Source organism: Syngnathus typhle, linkage group LG2 (genome assembly GCF_033458585.1).
Source record: "Syngnathus typhle isolate RoL2023-S1 ecotype Sweden linkage group LG2, RoL_Styp_1.0, whole genome shotgun sequence".
In the NCBI taxonomy this organism is placed as follows: domain Eukaryota; kingdom Metazoa; phylum Chordata; class Actinopteri; order Syngnathiformes; family Syngnathidae; genus Syngnathus; species Syngnathus typhle.
In genome coordinates, this window is record NC_083739.1 from 17,233,176 (window position 1) to 17,251,812 (window position 18,637).

The 18,637-nt window shown below is 42.4% G+C and overlaps 1 protein-coding gene across 1 annotated transcript in view; it reads left to right on the forward strand.

Annotated features, from left to right (window-relative positions):
* The first annotated feature begins 186 nt into the window (after positions 1 to 186).
* Positions 187 to 18,637, forward strand: part of prex1 (phosphatidylinositol-3,4,5-trisphosphate-dependent Rac exchange factor 1) — a 59,382-nt gene continuing 40,931 nt past the window's right edge. The window contains exons 1-4 of the mRNA XM_061267931.1: positions 187 to 721; positions 14,315 to 14,380; positions 14,562 to 14,684; positions 18,425 to 18,529. Of these exons, the coding sequence (XP_061123915.1) occupies positions 578 to 721; positions 14,315 to 14,380; positions 14,562 to 14,684; positions 18,425 to 18,529 (438 nt within the window). The 5' untranslated portion in view covers positions 187 to 577. The remainder of the gene's footprint in view (positions 722 to 14,314; positions 14,381 to 14,561; positions 14,685 to 18,424; positions 18,530 to 18,637) is intronic.

Consider the following 18,637-nt stretch of genomic DNA (forward strand, 5'->3'; position numbering starts at 1 on the left):
AATTGGGACGATTGTTCTTTTCGGACATGAAACATGTTAATCTTTTTTTTTATATTTATGTATCACAGGCATCTTCCAGCGTAAGCCACTTCTCGTCTATTTTTTTTTTTTTTTAATTCATTTGATTTCGTTTTTAGTTGCGTGCATCTGTGTTAGTAGCGTTCACACACGCACGCGTCTAAATCATGTCCCCGATGTTTTTTTTCATTGCCGTGGGCCCCTGCGTGTGACTTGAGGGTGTCAACATAAGAAGAGAGTGGAGCCCCCCACTACCACCGCCCGTGAGTGAAGCGGCCCCTCCTCTTCGCCCCCCTCGGGTGCCCGCTCTTCAGCTCTGAGCTGCTTGTGGTTCATACAAGCGGTCTTCTCCTCTTGTGCTGGTCGAAGTTCACGCGTGGTGCGCGGTGCTGCGAGCATCTCCGCCCGGGGGACCTTGTGGTGGATCTTTCAAGATGGACTGAGGGGCCACTGGCCGGCCAAGTGCGGATACTCGACGTGAGAAGACTACTTTTTAATTTTATTTTTATTTCCAACCTCTTGTTGCGAGGCACCTTTTTGAGGGATAGACTCCCCCACCATGGAAGAGGAAGACGGGCATCTGGAGAACGCGGTCCACACCGTCAAGGAATCGGACCGTCAGCAGCGACTCAGGCTGTGTGTCCTCAACGAAACGTTGAACACGGAACGGGATTATGTCCGGACTTTACTCTTCCTTCAATCGGTAATTTGACTTTACCTCTCACCCTCTTTTGTGTTCCTATTTACTATTGACGTTTCGCTCGATCTCCACGCCAAACTCCAACCACGAATCCTTTGATTTGTATGCGACTTCACTTGCGTAAAACTGTCACGCAAAGTGTCATGTACGTGCATGTCCTAAAAAAGTTAACCAACTTAATTAATTCGGCGGTACCAGTAACACAATTTAATGATGCATTTTATATTAAGCGTCGCTTGATCTGCGGTGCATCAAGTGGTTTACTCTCTTAAAAAACGAGGAATCTCAACGGGGTTTGGCCTGGACATCCACGGCGACAGTTTCTGCTACTTTTACCAACTCTTTTTTTTCTTTTTCTTTTTCTATTTAATCTGTGCACTGACTTTTACATGTGCATACAACGTGACCTTTGCATAGGCTCATTTGACAGCTTCGTGTTACTGAGAAGTCACACATGAGTTTATCTCACAGACATCAGCACCTCCCTATTGTGTTTGATTGCTCAGGTTCAAAACAATCAGCGGTGTTGCAAGTAAATTGCTATTCATGAGCAATCAGCACCAAGACACCCACCTTTTCCCCTTCCAGACCAAGATAAGGAACCCATTCCAGCACTACCCCCCCCCCCCCCATTGTATCACTTTTCACAATGAATATGCACTTAGTCTTGCAAATTGTTCCTCACAGACGTCACTGTTGGCTTCCATCAGAACGTGCAACATTGGCTAACTTCCGAATCAGCAGCTTGTCAAATTGTGCATCTTTTTGTACTTTTGTACTTTATCTCCCTGTTTGTCACCGTCAGCGCCGTTTTAAATGCAGCCTGTCACCAGGCACGCTATTGTTTTACGCACATGCCAGTGGTTGTTGTTCAATTTCAACATTGGCAAGTGTTTGTCACACGCAGTTTCCTCTTTCTCTTCATTTCGGTCACATGCTCGTCTGCACTTCCCCACTTTTAAACAGGTCTTTTCATCCCACCCTGTTATAGCGTGCTATGCTGTTCAGATGAAACGCCAGGCGAACGCTGCACCACTGCGATGTGCATTCATCCCAATTATACACTAACAATATTTATATAAAAAAAAAAAAAACTCATCTCTATGGCGCTGCCACGTAACGGGCGGTCAGTGCTTATCTTGTGTTGCAAGATGGTTTGGGCAGCAGCAGCGGGTCTTGCTCTGTCCCCCTCCCCTTAGCAAACCCCCTTCCGGGAGCAGTGATAATGGCGCAGCCTCAAAGATTTATCAGAGATGTCAGTGGACATGTGAAAGCTGGCATCTCCCCATTAAAGTGGACTGTGTTCAATTCGAGCAGATTCTGTTCATCTTGTCTGGCCCTCATTTTTTGATGGCTCAATCTGGATTCATAAACAATGAGTCAATATTCTTTCAGGTTAATACAATATAGAGGTGTCGAAATGAACCGATTAAATGAAAAATAGTTAATTGCGATAATTAGTCATTTTTAGACATTTTTAAAATCGAGACATTTGTTTAAATCATCTAAATCTTCTGATGTCAGACTCTCAAAAGTGACGATTTTCCGATTTTTCTACTCTTTGGTGAAAATGGTTAACTTTTGTGATTAGTCAAAATAAGACATTTGCAAAGATCTGCTTTTATTTTGGAAACAGTGACCATCAATCATGTGTCAATCATTGCTCTTATAGTGTTCTCATATGTTCCAACTGTTGCGGTCAATGCATCGTGATTGTCGTGTTTTTTTTAGGAAAATTTTTAAAATGAAAAACTGACCCGCTCCAACAGAACCATTCTTGTAGTCAGTCTCATGAAAGGAAATCACAATCTTCGTAAACCAGACAGCACACGGCAGTGTCTCGAGCTCAAACTTTTAAGAACCAGCCAATGTCAGAGTGCCAAAATGTGGTATGGATGAGTTTGGCGCCCATCATAACTTAATATGAAACACATTCACATCAGATTCAGTTCTCTGTACATCATAGTGTTGAAGCCCAGACGATTGGCTCGGCCAAGGAGAAAATGTCGCACTTTACTCCCCCCCCCCCTCCAGAAAAAAAGTCTTCCACCCGAAGCCCTCCTCTTCTGCTAATCTTTCACTTGCTCTCCATCCAGACCCCAGCTGAGCCTGCCTTCTTACCTCAGTGGGAGCAGAGGCTTTGTAACCACTTAGCTCACAGGGGTGTTGATAAGGGGAGAGAGGAGTGGGGGGGCTCCGGCCGTGGGATCTCGGGACATATGGTTTCAGTAAAGATAGAGTAATTCAAGGTTCTCCCTTTTCTCCCCGTCTGTCCCTTTACAAACCTTGTTCTGTCTAATCAATAGCCATCACAACACAAAGAACTACAGTTGGCATGTCAAATACGCTGTTACGAGGCAAAAAAGGTATTTGTGTTGGGGTGCCTTTAGAGTCAAGAGGCTAAATACATTTCAAGTAATGAGACAAATGAATGGTTATTAAATGAAAACCCTTGGCAGCATTATTCTGATTAGTTGCATGAAGACAGGTCAAGGAAATTCTTTTTGGTTTGAGGTCTGCTCGATGCCATTGATGAGTGAGCTGCTGGAGATTTCTGCTTTCTCACATTCTCATTGGAGCTTTTCAAGCAAGCCTTGCAAATATTGAACGTCACCTCTTGCACTAATTAACACTGATTTATTTTTAACCTCCCTTTCTACTCGTAGCGGAACTTCCGCCAGATCTATAGTTATACAAAAAAGCCTCACAGTCAAAGTAACACAAAAAAAACCCCATGAGTAGGTGGCGCTGACGAGCTCATTTTGTGGGGGTTGGGAGTGTGAAAAGAAGGATTACAGGATTGGTTTTGTGTTTGTTTTTTCAGGTGTTATCATTGCACATCTGAATTTTCTACTCGAGTGAAAGCCGCTTTGTAAATAAGCCAGAATCAATTGCCGTGGCAGCTTTTTTTTTAGGCAATAAATTCCCTTGTTAGCATCTGATCACTCCCTACTGCTGTAGATTAGTGGGGATTTTTTTATGGAGCTGCTTTGTGTTGAATCTTGTACAGTACTAAAATGTAGGCCATCCATGGCTTGTGTTCCTCTATTTCACTCTTGGTGAGGGGATTTCCCTATAGAAGCATAACAATGCCGTTTGCTGCCGTAAAAGGCTGCAGGGTCGTTTTTGGGACATCCGGCTTCCTTTGTGACTTGTTTCCAGCCAAGACAAAATTACCGTAGGACGAAGACTGACTCTTTTATGGTCCCATTTCACAATTTGACAGTCATTCCACATTAGTTGCTCCCTGCAAATCAATTAGTTATGGGAGTTTGGTGCCTTGCTCAAAGTGAGCCCTCACTATGCCAGTTGGGGGACCCCAGTGCAGGGCCCACCGCTCATAAACTGACCATGTAAATGTTGGAAACAGAAGACATGCAGAAATGTTCAGTCTTGGCATGTGGCGAGTACACCTAAGCCAGTGGAACACGGTGCTAGAGTAGTGTTTTGCCAATTACTGGCCTGGCCTGGCATGCATGTTTTGTTTTCTTTTTCGGGACCGTCAATAGTGAGCAATGTTGGGAAAGTGGTGATGGTCATGCCAGTGTCTCTTCTTTGACGCCTGCTCTCAGGAGCCAAAGAATAAGCGCCTATTGTTGATGCTTAAACCATTGCAAGTGAGTTTTCATGGCGTACACTGAGCCCCCCCCCCCTCTCTCCCCCCAGGGGTGACGGAGTTTCTCGCCTTATCTCTAACGCCTGTTCACGATAGACAACGGTTGTGGCCTCCTTTGAGGGTTCATCTTTACTACTTTGGGATTATTGGAAGGATCTGAAAATCCCGTCCTTCCTTTGGGCTGTGCACATGAGATTGTAAAAAGATGATGTTGTTCTGGGTTGTGAGCGTGTTTCTCTGCAGTGTTTTGTTGTAGTTGCAAGCAAAGAGGATGAAACACACTCACGCATGCTCATACACAACAACATTGCGGCTGCAGAGAAGCCGTCATGCGGCAAGCCGTCTCGACTTCCGGTGCAATCTTCAGCATGTGTCAACTTCTTTTTGTTTTCTCTGCTCTCGGTCGTTTCATCCCTTCTCTCTCAGTGGCACACACAAGCATCAAGTTTCTTTAAAGGAGGGTGGTATAAATAGCTGAACTCTCTTTTTGGCCTCCAACGCCAGTGGTTTCAGTTCAATGTAACCTCAGTCGAACTGAAGTCATAGCAGGGCACACGTCGTGTTTTGGAAGGTTTTTTTTTTTTTAAACAGCAGCTAGAGGAGTTACGGTGGAGGCCTGCTGAGGTTTTTGCGAGACTTTATTATTATAACCCGGCTTTAAACAGGCCATTTAGTCTCCACATGCAGCGCGTCACTCCCATTTTAATCGAGCCATCAATTGTTTTAGTAGCTGATGAAGCTCTGGTGAAGCAGAGCGAAGAGAGTTAAACAATTTGTTTCGATTGTTTTTGCTTGCGGTTAAGCGGAAAGAAGCAAGCAAACATTTTTTTTCTTAGAGTCGTTGAATGTAATTTATGATGAATAAATAGTGTTGTTAATATAACAGCACTTTGGTGGTAGCAAAATATCTTGAAACAAACATTTTGGTGAGGGGCTCATTTCGGTTTGATCTCACTTTGCAAACAGATTTTTTTTTTTGTGAAACATGCGGTTGGTTGATTGATCATTTGAATTGTAGCACAGTCGACCACTTTGTTTCAGGACCCCGTACAGTTCACTCAACTTGTCGCTTGGTGTACCTTAGGGCAGGTACTTGAAGATTGGCGCTTTGCTCTCTGGCATATTTTTCACAGCAGTGTCACCATAGTGAAAAATGAAGGTGAATGGCAGTTGACTTTTTTTTTTGTCACGTGTGGTAACGTGTTAGTAAGCCACGTTCTTCCAGGCACAAGACCGCGGTAGGAATTTAAGGAATTAAAAGTTAGCAAGTCTAAACCACTGTAATACCCAGAGGCATGATGTCAAACGCCCCACCCTGAGCTCAGCGCACCTCCTCCTATCAAGAGCTGCTGCTACTGTGTGGTAATATTTGGAGTGGGGGGTGTCACATGGAATGTATTTTATGCATATTAAAAGGTCAGGAGTTCTTCAACCAATCCGTTAACAGTACCTGTCACATCTTATCATAGTGTCGTATGTATTTTTTTTAAGTGCAGTGTACGGTACATTTATTCATGCTGGATAATGTTTGCACTGAGGCTTGCAGGGGCTTCACCAACTTAGGTAGCAGCCTTAAAATGTCTCTCACATTTCTCAAGTACAACCAGATGTGTGCCTTCTCCGTCGGGTCAAAGGTCTTTTGCCCAAACGATAAATGTTGAACAGATTTCTGAAACTTTTAAAACCCGTCTAAGATTACCAAACGGTTGAATTCTTTGTTTAATCAGGGAAGGTCAGACTAAAAGTCACAGCCTGCTTGTGGTCTGTGCAAGCCATTAGATCACGTGACGTGCAAAGGAAACCACCACGTCTTTCTGGCCACGTGACTGGTAAAAAAAAAAAAATCAATTCAAAGAAAAAAAATTGCTACTGTGACGGTAAGGGGGAGCTGTCACCATTGAATCATTTTAGAACCAATTATCCTATTGGCCCTTCCATTGAATAATCGAGTCATGTTTTGCTGCATTAGAAGCTTCATGGTGGCGTAAATCCAACATCTGGCAACTTTGACTTTACATGTCACGTATATTGCACTCTGACATCTCATCACTTGATGGTTTCTTAAGTTTGATGCAAAAAGATAGTTACAAATTCATATTTCTAGTCTATAGTTGCAGATGTTTGAGTTACCGATATATTCTGCTTTTCCGATATATTCTGCTTTTGAGTGTTACTGTCAGATTGTCCGATTGAGAAAATATACTTCTTTCTATTGTTTAACCTTGTGTGCTTCGATAAATGATGACTCCACTCCGTGCCATAATGGTTCTTGACAGTTTCTTGGAGTGTGGATGCTGAAGAGCCTTTTGCATTTCCTCAGTATGATGACATTTTTATCAGCCAATATTAGAGCATTAAGGGCTTTAGTCATCAGAGATTTTAGTGATGATTCGGTTCTTGGGTGCTGACCAGAAAGATTGTCTGTTTTCACCGTGGGTGGCTTAGTGACATTCCAAATGAGCTACATGTATTTTTCTCCAGAATCCATTGAGAAATTAGAACAAACAGTAGTCAGGGAGTGGCTGCTCCCACATGTGAAGATGAGACTGAATATAGGTGAGTTTGTGGATTCTGGGTTGGAAAAAAAATATTTTTTTCGTTACAATCCACCACTGTGCTCTTTCTCATACCATTCTTTTTAGTTTGTGATAATGATGCTAATGGATCATCTTTGGCTTGAGATACCCATTTACCTATTGAGTTGTTTCTATGGCATTAGAACCCCCATCACTAAAAAGGCCTGGTCTGCCACAAACACGGAGGACGTGCTTTATGCAACAGATTATATTTTAACCTCGAAAACCAAATACAATCCGTTATTTGTACTCCCCCATAGGTCCATTGCAGGTGAAAATCTGGTGACTTGCACTACATCACACACACACACACACACACACACACACACACACACACACACACACACACACACACACACACACACACACACACACACACACACACACACACACACACACACCAATGTCCAGATGGCCTCCTCAATCTAGTCCGTGATATGTTATCATTACATGTCATCCACTTCTAGTAAGAATCCCTGGGGAAAGGAGGAACCCGAGTGTCATGACTTTAACAAATGACGCACCCAATTACTTAAGTGAACATTAACTGGATGAACAATCGGTAATAAAGTCCAATAGAGTCCCTGGGATGAACATCGGTTGCCACTTCAAGTCAAGACGTGGTTACATATCTATCATCATGCCAATAATCCGTTCATGAATGTGCACAGGAAAGCTTCGCTCCGTTGCTATTTCTTTCCCTTGTGAGCTACTGAAAGAACCCTGAAGTTTAAAGTGCTTCAAAATGAAAGTGAATAAGGGCCGAGGGTAGTAACTGGACAGCATTCAAAGAAGACTTCTTTGTTTTTTAGCAACTGGATGTGCCAAAACAGCTTTCTCTTGGAAAACAGCGAGGGATTGGTCGGAGCGTTGTAGGAGTTTTCTGGGCGTGTGAGAGGCGAGCTGTGAATTAAGGCCTCAGGGAGAAAGAAGTCTACTGAGGTTCGCTAGAGTCCTTCATTGTGCTAGCGCCACGGGCCATTCTCAAACTCTGCAGCACTTTGCCCTCTCAAGAGGGAATTTCTACATTTATTTATTCAATTTCATGCCATGTCGACCTCAAAATGGCCCCAAGGCCTCTCCCAAACTGCCCTGTGCCCCTCCTCTTTGTGGCTGGCTACCCCATTAATGGATGCATTCTTTTACAGCTTGCTGTTTTCTGGTGGATGGGATGGGCTTCTTTTTTTTTTTTTAGCCTGGTGACTAGACAACTTGCAGTTAAAAATCCTTAATATGTGGTTGGCTTGCGCCCTTCTCCCTGTAGGCGTGACAACGAATAGCATTTAAAAGGGATTCAGATAGCAAAGTGCTTGACCACTACATTAATTCAAATTTTCAGTTTTTGCAAAGCCCTGATTGGTTGATTGCCTAGCAGGCTGTCCATACTTTCTTTGCATACGTTATGCATTATTTTGCTAAAGAAAATTTGGACAAGATGTTTTAAAAGAAGAAAACAGATCATCTTCTCTTCAATCCCTTTTGAACTTTTGTAAAAGGCCCGAATTCAAATTCTGACCCCTGTATTTATCTCCATCATTTGGGACATACTGGCACGATGGGGAGCACCTGGAAAGCAGCTGAATGCTTTGCTCAATGATATCTCACTCTTAATCTTGATCAAATGTTGTACTTTAGGGTAACAAGAATAGGTTGATTGATTGATGGTACATTTGGACACAACAATAACAAAATGTTTAACTTCAAACAAATGAACGAGTATTGTTATCATTTTAAATATCGGTCGTTTACTGTCCTGACATGGCAGACGTGAGGGCAGCAGGCTTCTTTACTCACCACCCACTGGAGCGAACACAAGGCCACACCAGCATATGGGCCATCTGGCTCTTCACACCTTCCTGTCTAGCTCTTTGTTGCTCCCGATTAACAGCAGCAGTTAGGGGACCCTCCAACACGTATCTGGCCCTTTGACTGAAGGTCAATCCATCCATGCTGGATGGATTGGACATGACACCAAGCACAGTTGGCTGCAATAAAGAGTGTTTGCAATGTGTGTCAGGTGGCGATGATGATGGATACTGGCTCATATCAAGATGTTAGGTCAGATGAATGACCTCTAAGGTTGAAAGGAGTCGGTTGCAGGATAGTAGTTGATCTCTAATTTGTTTTCGTTGCGGAACATTTTCGCTAGTATGACGAATGGAGAAGGTGTTTATGTCTCTTTTTGAAAACCAGAGCAAACCAGAATGCTACGATTATTTGATTAATTGATGGATTAATAGATCCATTTGGTTCAAAACATATTCCATAATGAGATCCCTACAGTAGTGTCTGTGTTTGGACTTTGGGATTGCGCATTGGTCTAGGAAGAAAATGTTAAATGTTGTGCTGTATGTAAAGCCCAGAGAGGATCCCAATTCCTTATTTTTGTCTTAAATTGTGAAAGAGTGTGAAAGCCTGAAAAAACTGCTGGATGGATTACTTTTGTCAGGCTGATTGTCACAAATGGAGCGCCACATAAACGTTCGCACTTGACTTGAGATTCAGTGGCATTAGTAGTTAAACACGTCCTTCCTTTTTTCACAAAGGCCACACTTCCTGCCCTGAAACAACATCTGCTGCAAGAAGCACTGCCTCCTTGGTGCAGACTGTTTATTTTTCTGCCCCGACTCCTTGTGCCACTTGTCTATCTGCTTGAGTAGAATGGTTATTTGTATGGGTCTGAAAAAGCCCTTGTTTTGTTCTCCTTCCCCTTCTTCCTGTTTGTGGGACGCACGGAAACACACTTGCAGAGGTGTGCCTATGCACTTGTGCTGCACTTTGTTTTCCTTCAGTTCTTTTGCATCGCTTTTGTACTTTCATTTGCTGCATTAGAAACAATAGGATGGAATGCAAGGCGCACTATTGTTTTTATAGAGACAGAATTTCACGTTGTGCTTCTGTTGTGTGCGTGTACCTCATGTTGTATTTGCCGCAATAAAGTGGACGGTGACACAGCAGTGGGCAGTTTCACAACGCCTGTTCATGAGACATACAACATACAACAACATGAAGCTATGATGAAAGTGCATCTAATGACAAGGGGTACGCTCAAAACGAGCGACATACTTCTGTAAATACACGCGATGCTTCTCATCAACCAGTGCTTGCTTTTTTTCGTGATATCTCTACATCATCATCTTATGACCGCAGTAGTTCTTGTTTTAAGTTTGAGAATACTTTTGCTCAACCGTTTCTAGTTCAGAGGAAATGGTGCAGAGTTAGAATTCTAGCAAAAAAAAAAAGTTACTGCATGTCATACAAAGTGTGCAAGTACCACATAAACGATGAAGTGGTAAGCATGAAAATGCGATCGCAGTTTGCACAGCTTCCCCTTTACTGTTAAAATGTTGAATTATTCTCTCGTTACCTTTGGTTTCAGTACCAGTTCTTTAAAAATGGCGATTTAAAGTCATTGCAACGTTCACTTTCATAGTCCCATTTTGCAAAGTTTTTTTTACTTTGGTTGATATTTTATTGCATGAACAATTCCCGTTTTGAGTTATTCGGGGACTTAAATGTTTCAAATGTAGCCCACTTGTACCTTGGCAGCCTTATAGTAGGCTTGTTATTTAGCTCCGATGGGATTGCATCACCAGCAGTTTACCTTTACAGCCTGCCGCCCTTCTGGCAGGAGGCCGTCATGTGTAACGTCTCTCTTGAGTCCTTGCTGGCAGTTCACAAGATGAATTTGTGTCCCATCTGAGCAGCTATTGTTAACACACTGATGGATGTCGCTACTTTTTTCACTGGCGTTCGTAGTCTGCAAGCAGTCAAATACGGAAAACGCAAAAATAGGAGCCAAGCCAAGAACCATATTTGCCAATATTTTAAATGAATTGTCATCTCCATCAAAAATAACAATTATCGTCAGATAATTTCGCAGGTTAATTCTCCAAATATCCAAAATGTTGTGCATTTTTGTCATTAAGCAATAGTGTATTTTTTAGCACAACTCTCAAGCTATAATTTCAGTTTTATGAAAAGCTAATTTAAACGGATTGTATAGTTTCAAAATTGAAAGTTAATATAATTTGAATCAGATCGGTACTTTATGATAATTATAGACTGAATTGTTGCCTGTGTCTTGAATGTGGAATGTGGGCATTCACTCTACTTCTGGTTCTGTTGATTCAATGTCACTCAGTGTGAGGTCCAAGAAAAGAAATAAACAAGTGCCACATCCACACACACCTACGGGCTTATAACGTCGAGAGAATGAAAGCAATGCTGACTTTATCTTAAATTTTCCCTATAGTGTTCAACCTTAGAATAACGGAAACATCTAAGCAAACTAGAACTGTGGTGGTTTTGCATAACCATCGACTGAAGATGAGACCTCAATTGTCTTTTCCAATCGGAAGAGCGTCCAGTAGCCCCCCACAGTTATCCGAAAAAAAGCAAAGGTCATCAGAGATGGCGATAGGAGAGAGTGAACAAGGACCATCGTCTGCATCCTTTTGTATCTCAGTATGCCGATTAAGAAGTAATGAGCTCAACAACTGCGTCCAGAAGGGAGAATCGAGTTACAGTGTTTGCTTTGCATGACTCCAAGAGCAAGCGGTCTTGCATTTTCAATATTCAGCTCATTGTCATAATGTCCAGTACACAAAGTGCTTGGCTGTATTGTGTTCTTGGAGCAAATGATGTGAAACTTGTGTTGATGATTGTCATATGTCCCCTTTTAGTCGCACTGTAACCTATAAAATGCAACTTTCATTGCCATTCCTGAGTTCCCGTACATAAAACGGGCAGTATTTCTGTTGTTTTGAGTTTATGGCGATACCGCATTGGTGCTTCAACTTAAGAGGTACCTAATTCTTTGATCCACACTTGTATCTCAAAGCAAGCCTCCACTAGCGTCATTTCAAACGCATCCCTCAGGCAAGGAATGTATTTCTACTTCGTTTTTTTTTGGGACGTTCCAGTTCACTTGTATTGGTGCCAAGTGGGGCAGTGATCTGTCAAAAATCTGCTGATAGACATTACTGCAACCTACACCACCAACAGCATGTTTGACATATTTCGATTTGTTCGGTCCTGGCAATGGTCATTTTGTTTTGGCCTGTTTTCGATTGCCATCGTACTCTCAAATGATTTCAATCAAGATGATCAAAGTATTGATTTCTGACACGTCACTTGGCAAATGTTTAGTACGTGCGTGCACACCCTGCTCTGTCTACTGATGTCAGAGTCGGAGACAGAATTTGTGGCCGGAGAAAGCCAGAATCCACTCTCCAAACAAACCTGTGTGCTTTGTAATGGAACACTGACAACAGCCAACACAACCCTGGGTGAGGATGGCCAATAGATGGAGGACTCGACTGAAAGGGACTCTTTGTTGCTCTGGCCCACCGACTATAACCCATTGGGTCGCCACATCTGTGAAGCACATTTTTTGTCGGATATTTTTAGTTTTTAAACTCACTTTATCTTGCAGCATTATCACTTCCCCCTATTTTATTTGTTCATCTTTTGCCCTGCTAAAGAGAATCACCATCAGCCACTGGGCACTCTCTCACTTGATTGAACCCTTCAGTGTGGACTTGTGACAAATTGCCATATGGAGGAAAAAATAATTAGTGCACGCCTCAAGTACTGTGGGTTCCACTCCAAAATAACAGCCAGTAACCCAACTACAGTTTCTCTGTTTTTAATTAGAGAGGTGGCACCTCACTGTCTTTGCATTTTATTCTGGTCTCCTCAGAAATGATAATTTCTTCAACCTTGTGAGCAAATGTGTGATTATAAGTGTTAGCCGTCTTTTTTCTCAAGGGGCTGCTACTGTAAGTAACACTTGGTGTTGACTTGGAGTTTATTTTTATAGCGCATAAAGTGTTTTATTGGATCTGACTTGAACTTGAAGCTGCAGTATGTTGTAATTTTAATTTTAATTTTCCTTACATAGCAGCAAGTAAATTCACACTTCAGAACAGCTACATGGGGCAACCCAGTGGCAAGGAGTTTTTTTTTTTTTTTATTACCTTAAATCAGTGCTTCTCAATTATTTTCTGTTACGCCCCCCCCTAGCAAGAAGAAAACTATTCGCGCCCCCCCTCCCCACCGTGACTATCCTAACTTGTCTTGTAAGTCGTAAAATGTTGCAAACGTGACAGAAGTAACAATGAGAGCGCCACTGCCCCCTGCTGTAGTAAACGCGCAATTACACTTTATTCTAGTACTGCCAAAAAAACACGCGCCCCCCCAGGAATAGCACCCTGGGGGGCGCGCCCCACTATTTGAGAAGCACTGCCTTAAATCTAGTGGTTTTACTCTCTTCCACAGTCGGACAGTGGCGCTAGGTGTGGAGATTTCACAAAACTCAGAGTCTCCGTCTCCGCTCTTTGCATAACCGTTTGCTAAATTCAATGCCGTCACTACAGAATTGCAAGGCCAGTCTCTGGCCCTTAGCAACACTCATAAAGCGCAACACCATTCATTACATCGACAGGAAGAGGAAGGAAGATGGGGGGGAGGGGGAGGGTTTGATTCTGTGGGTTTGGAATGGACGTCTCCACTTTATCCTTCTTATTTTTGAGCCGATGGTTGTCTGGAGCGTAGGTTGAAAGTCAGACGGATAGAGGTGGTTTAAGACTGTCAGATAAGGCATAATGGCCAGAAAAATGGGGAAGCGATGGGCGAAGAAAGATTCACATCCCTCTTTTTTTTACTGGCTTAGTTCTCAAGTGCACAATGGCACAACCTCGCGTCAAGTGATTCTGTTTCATTCGTAAAATTCAAAGCAGAGCTCGACAGTGAAACAGTCATTTTGGTTCCTGTTTTCAACATTACCTTTCAGGTGCATTAACTCACCGTATCAAATATGTTTAACTAACAAAAAGCAGTGCTTCTATGTTTTGCTTCAGATCCAGGGTTTGGATCAAACAGCTAAATACTGATCCGGTTGTGTTTCCATGGCAGGACGGCACTAAACATGACATCATAGTGGCGCGACACTGTGTATCCCACCAACGAATTAAACACAGAAGTGGTGCATAAGACGGCACAGTTCAGACTTTAGTTGGACAGAAGAGAAAATATTCTCCCCACTGCGGCCAACAGCCACACACTGAGAAGGAAATACAGAAGACTCTTGTTCCCCAACCCTTTTTATTTATTAGTGTCTTGCTTTGACTGGTGCTGGTTCAAATTGCAACCCCCCCCCTCCCGTTACTGTTTGTTAACCAATTATTGTTGTATATTTAGTGTTGAGTGTTTCAAAACACAATGTCACACAAGAGGAATTGCTGTACTCGCCAACCTAATTCCAGTTACTTGTTTGATCATTGTTTTCCAAAGTAAAAGCAGATGTTTACAATAGTCTTATTTTGATGAAACAAAGACTCTCGGAGAATGATTGTTTTGTCCAACATACTTAACATATTGTATTTTTCTTTCCCTTTCCAGGCATTTTTGCACAGAATCAGACAAACTGCAGATGACCAGCAATGTCTCTCACCTGAACATGTCAAGGTAAGACTGACTGTTTTTTCCTCAAACAACAATCTGGATTTCCTTCCACACGGAATTGATTTATCCCGTTGTACCCTTCTACCCTTCATCCTGATCCATCTGTCGGCCACTTCCTTCCTCTCTCCTTTCCTTTTCCTCTATCTCTCTATCCCCTCCCTTTAAATCATCCCACTGTTTATAGATTCTGTTTTCCAACATTGAGGACATCCTGGAATTGCACAAAGAGGTGTTGTCCTCTGTGGAGGCCATCCTGCAGCCTGAACCCCAGCCCCATCATGCACTGGGACATGTGTTTCTCCAGTTTGTAAGTCCAACAGAACACAAACACACAAACAGCAACTACATGGGCATGAAAAACATGCACACTTCTAACCACAGATGTAAGGAAAATAGCCCGAATTCTAACTTTGCCTCTAGCACCCCCACTCCCCTATTCACTGAGACATACGCGCCACCCGCCTCTCCTCCCTCCCCACATCCTCCCTTACTAAATGTCACTCTCTTATTTAGTCACTCAGCATGTTTACATGCAACCATCCTAACATAAATTACTCCAGAGGGAAAACTATTGTATGTCTTCCTCTCTAGCGTCAGGATCTGTTTGGTTGGTCACTATTGTGTTTTTTTTTCTGTCATCATTGTACTTGGGCATCTTCAGATGGAGCTTTAGACATGTTACTACTTTTTGGGATTCAATAGCAAATGCGGACCTGCACTGGGCTAGTAGATAAATCCATTCATTCATATCACGTAAAGACTAACAGACTAACTAAAAAGCGAAATTATGCCAAGTGGTGGTTAATGCTGAGTCTGCATAGTTTGTGGTCAGTAGTAGCAAATGAAAAGGGGATTTTTTTTGGGTCCTCACTTTAAAGTCAAATGCCTTGAATGAATATCAGAAGAACTGTCTGCGCTGACTTTAACCACAATGTAAAAACATGCTGCGAATGTTACTCATATTGAACTGCACTGGCTATATTTTCCATGGACATTTTCTAAATTACTTTTATTTATACCGGTTTAATATAGCACCGTTCGATTTGTGTCATCAACCTTTGAGATTACTTATAATGTATTTGGAGCGTCTCCTCGGCTCTTGGTAAACATTCCACCCATCCATCCTGCTGCCTCCACCCCACCCAGCACTTCCACCGCTACCACCGCTCCCCTCTGTTTGAACTCGTATGGCCTCTGGGGACAAACAAAGAAGAGTCTGTGTCCTGTGAGGAAGAGCTGCTGTGTCAGTCTGCGAGGGGACAATGCCTTTCTGCTGGTCGATCGCACTCCATCTCCAGCTCGTGCTGCCTCACTTTGTCTTGCTTTAACCAACTATTTTCAAGTCAACTTTCACTGAGGCCGTTGAGTGTTACAGCTGGGTACTGTGCCACAGTCTGTTGCAGTGATGCTGGAACCTGAAACCACATCTTTAAACAAAATTGCTCCACCGTAGTTTGGGTGATTAATTAATCAAAGGAACTAAAAGCAAACCGTCGTTAAATTCTCATCGACATCACAATGCACAATATTTTTGTCAAAGCACATTTTGCTTCACCCTCACTTAATAGGAAGTGCTACATTGACGCACAAGTGTGAAGTGTTGTGAATTATTTTCTCATTTTGACATTTAGGTCCTGCAATGATATCGCTCATCTTTTATATCTGTTTTGGTAATAATATTGACAAACCTATCTATGGTCATACGTACGTCCCAAACAACTCTGTAATTGCATGCTGCATGAAATGACTTGTGTCTGTTGATGACGCCTTCTATTGGCTCATCAGATGAGACCTTCACACATGTGGCCGAGACGTCAAAGCCGTTCCGTCTGTCAGGGTGGAAAATTGATTACGGGAGTCTTTTTCCATTACTGCGTGGTCAGACTGGGCCACAGAAAGGTCAGACTATGGAGGTGCAAGCAGGAGGTGCTTGGATTTGGAACTGGAATTTGACTGGAAAACAATTGAATATGATAGGAAAGAAGATGGTTGACTGAAGGCAGTATTTACTAAAACTGATCTTTTTAGAGATCGTGAGTCAAAGCAGTAAATCAAAACCATGAAATGTCATTATTCATTTAGTCATTATTTGCATAAAATAGTCCGTTTACAATGTAGATACATTCCACCATGTCTACAAAAACATTTGCAGAGGTTCCTTTAATTCCAACTGACTGTCATGTTGTGTCAGCAGTCAAACAGTCTAAAATTCCAATACAGATGTTATGACCATTTCATGAAACTGTTCCCTTAAAATTGTACTGCAAGTGTAAATATTGTCCCAAAGCCAATCCCCACATGGGCTGAGAAAGTATCCAATTTAAATCCCATCACAAAATGTAACTTGATTTCACGAGAACTATCTGGAAAGCTAAAACCCATTTCTCATCTTTTGGTACTATTTATAATTTTCAACTCAAGTCCTGTATAAATAAGAATAAACAAGTATAAGTTATTTTAAAAAGAGCTTTAAAATGCCCACTGTTTTCTTCAGCAACATGAATTGTGACACAACCTGGCAACGCTCTCCCAAAATAATAATAAGTTTGTATGAAATGTAGCTAGTGTGAAAAGGCTCACATTTTCACATCATGTTTCTGCTGACGTGTGGCGCAGTGTTTATGTGTTGTGCTTTGCAAGTACTGCGCTTCCCCCTTTGTAGCTGCATATCAATTACACTCCCCTTTTGCAGCTCGTGACCTTCGTCACCTTCAGCACTGATAGCTTTCAGCCAATTGGTCGCCCCCGTCTGGCACCCTCCGGTCGTAGCCCTTGACCCCAGGCTGAGTTCAACACCATGACTGGGATTTGATTAACCTCCCACATTGTTCCATAAGACCGGCTGCCAATCAAGGCTGATCATTAATATTCAAAGACAAAGAGTTTCATCCTTGAAGCGTCTTTATCGGCACGGTTATTGTTACTTCAGGTTCGTTTTTTTTAGCCGCATCAAAAACTAGCTTTTGGAGTCAAGAAATCATAGTTGAAGACTCTGCCCGGAGGGTAATCCCGCCTTTCCAAAGTCCAAAAAGTAATTGCATGTTGGACGCGAAATCTGAGGCGTCAATATTTGCTCAATCTGGGCGTCTCTTCTGCGAGTCTTCCAACACTCACGTCATTATACGTTCTTAACTACAGCCATTATGCTTTCACTTCTCAGAGCGTGACACAAACTTCTCGTTTTGCTTTAGGAAAAACATTCCAGCGAAGAAGAATTTAAGTGAAGCTTTACGTTTATCAAAGACTTGGGGAGCTATTCTGAGCACAAGTGGTGTCTTTCACCATCGTTCAGCATAGTCAATTGAAAGGCACTACTTGCGGCGACTGTTTGTTGACGTCCAAGGACAGAAAATCCTTCAGGTCGGTTTAATCGTAAGCATAGTTAGCTGCAAAGGCACTTATCCAAGAAAAGGTTTCTCTGCTGATTCTGATTGAGAGTGCAAATGATTATTGGAGATTGAGTGATGTCACAATTTATTTGGTACATAGCAAGTCAAACCCATGATTTATTTGGCACAGTTTTTAATCCTGAGTGCCATTTTTGAAACAACCCACTAATATTTGTCCGGACCTGTGGTTGAGGGTTGGAGCACAGAGCGGGACTCAAACTCGCTTTGTCTGTGTGAAAGGCACCAAACCACGACACAACCAAAGCACATTTTAAAATTGACCCAAATATAGGTCCAGCCCCAAATTGTATGATTGCAGATTCTGCTTCCTTGATATCCAAATAATTATAGTGACATATATTTGAGGACCACGTGCAGTTAGTACTCATAGTATCCCATTGTAGGGATTGTAGCTAACGTTAGGTACTACATAAGAAGGGCTCGCAACAGAAGGCAGACGAGGTCAATTGTGGCCTCAATGGTGTCTCTGCGTTGTGTCCCCAATGCTATGTGAATAATGAATGATGAATGTATCACTTTACACATGAAAAACGGGACATAAAAAGAAGTAGTCCATTTACAAGACAATGTGTCATTATTAACAACTGGCAAAAAGGTGTAAGATCTGTCATCCCTATTTTTTTCTTCTATTTTGCAGAGGGACAGTTTCTCAGTTTATGGCGAGTACTGTAGCAACCATGAGAAGGCTTTGCGGCTCCTCATGGAGCTAAACAAGATACCCCACATCAGGACTTTCCTCCTGGTGAGTAGCCAGTTTTACCCTCTTTAACTGCACTGTGTATCTTTTATGAGTAATATGTTCCTTAATGGTGCTTGTCCTTACATTTGTTCCCAATTTGTTCCCACCCAC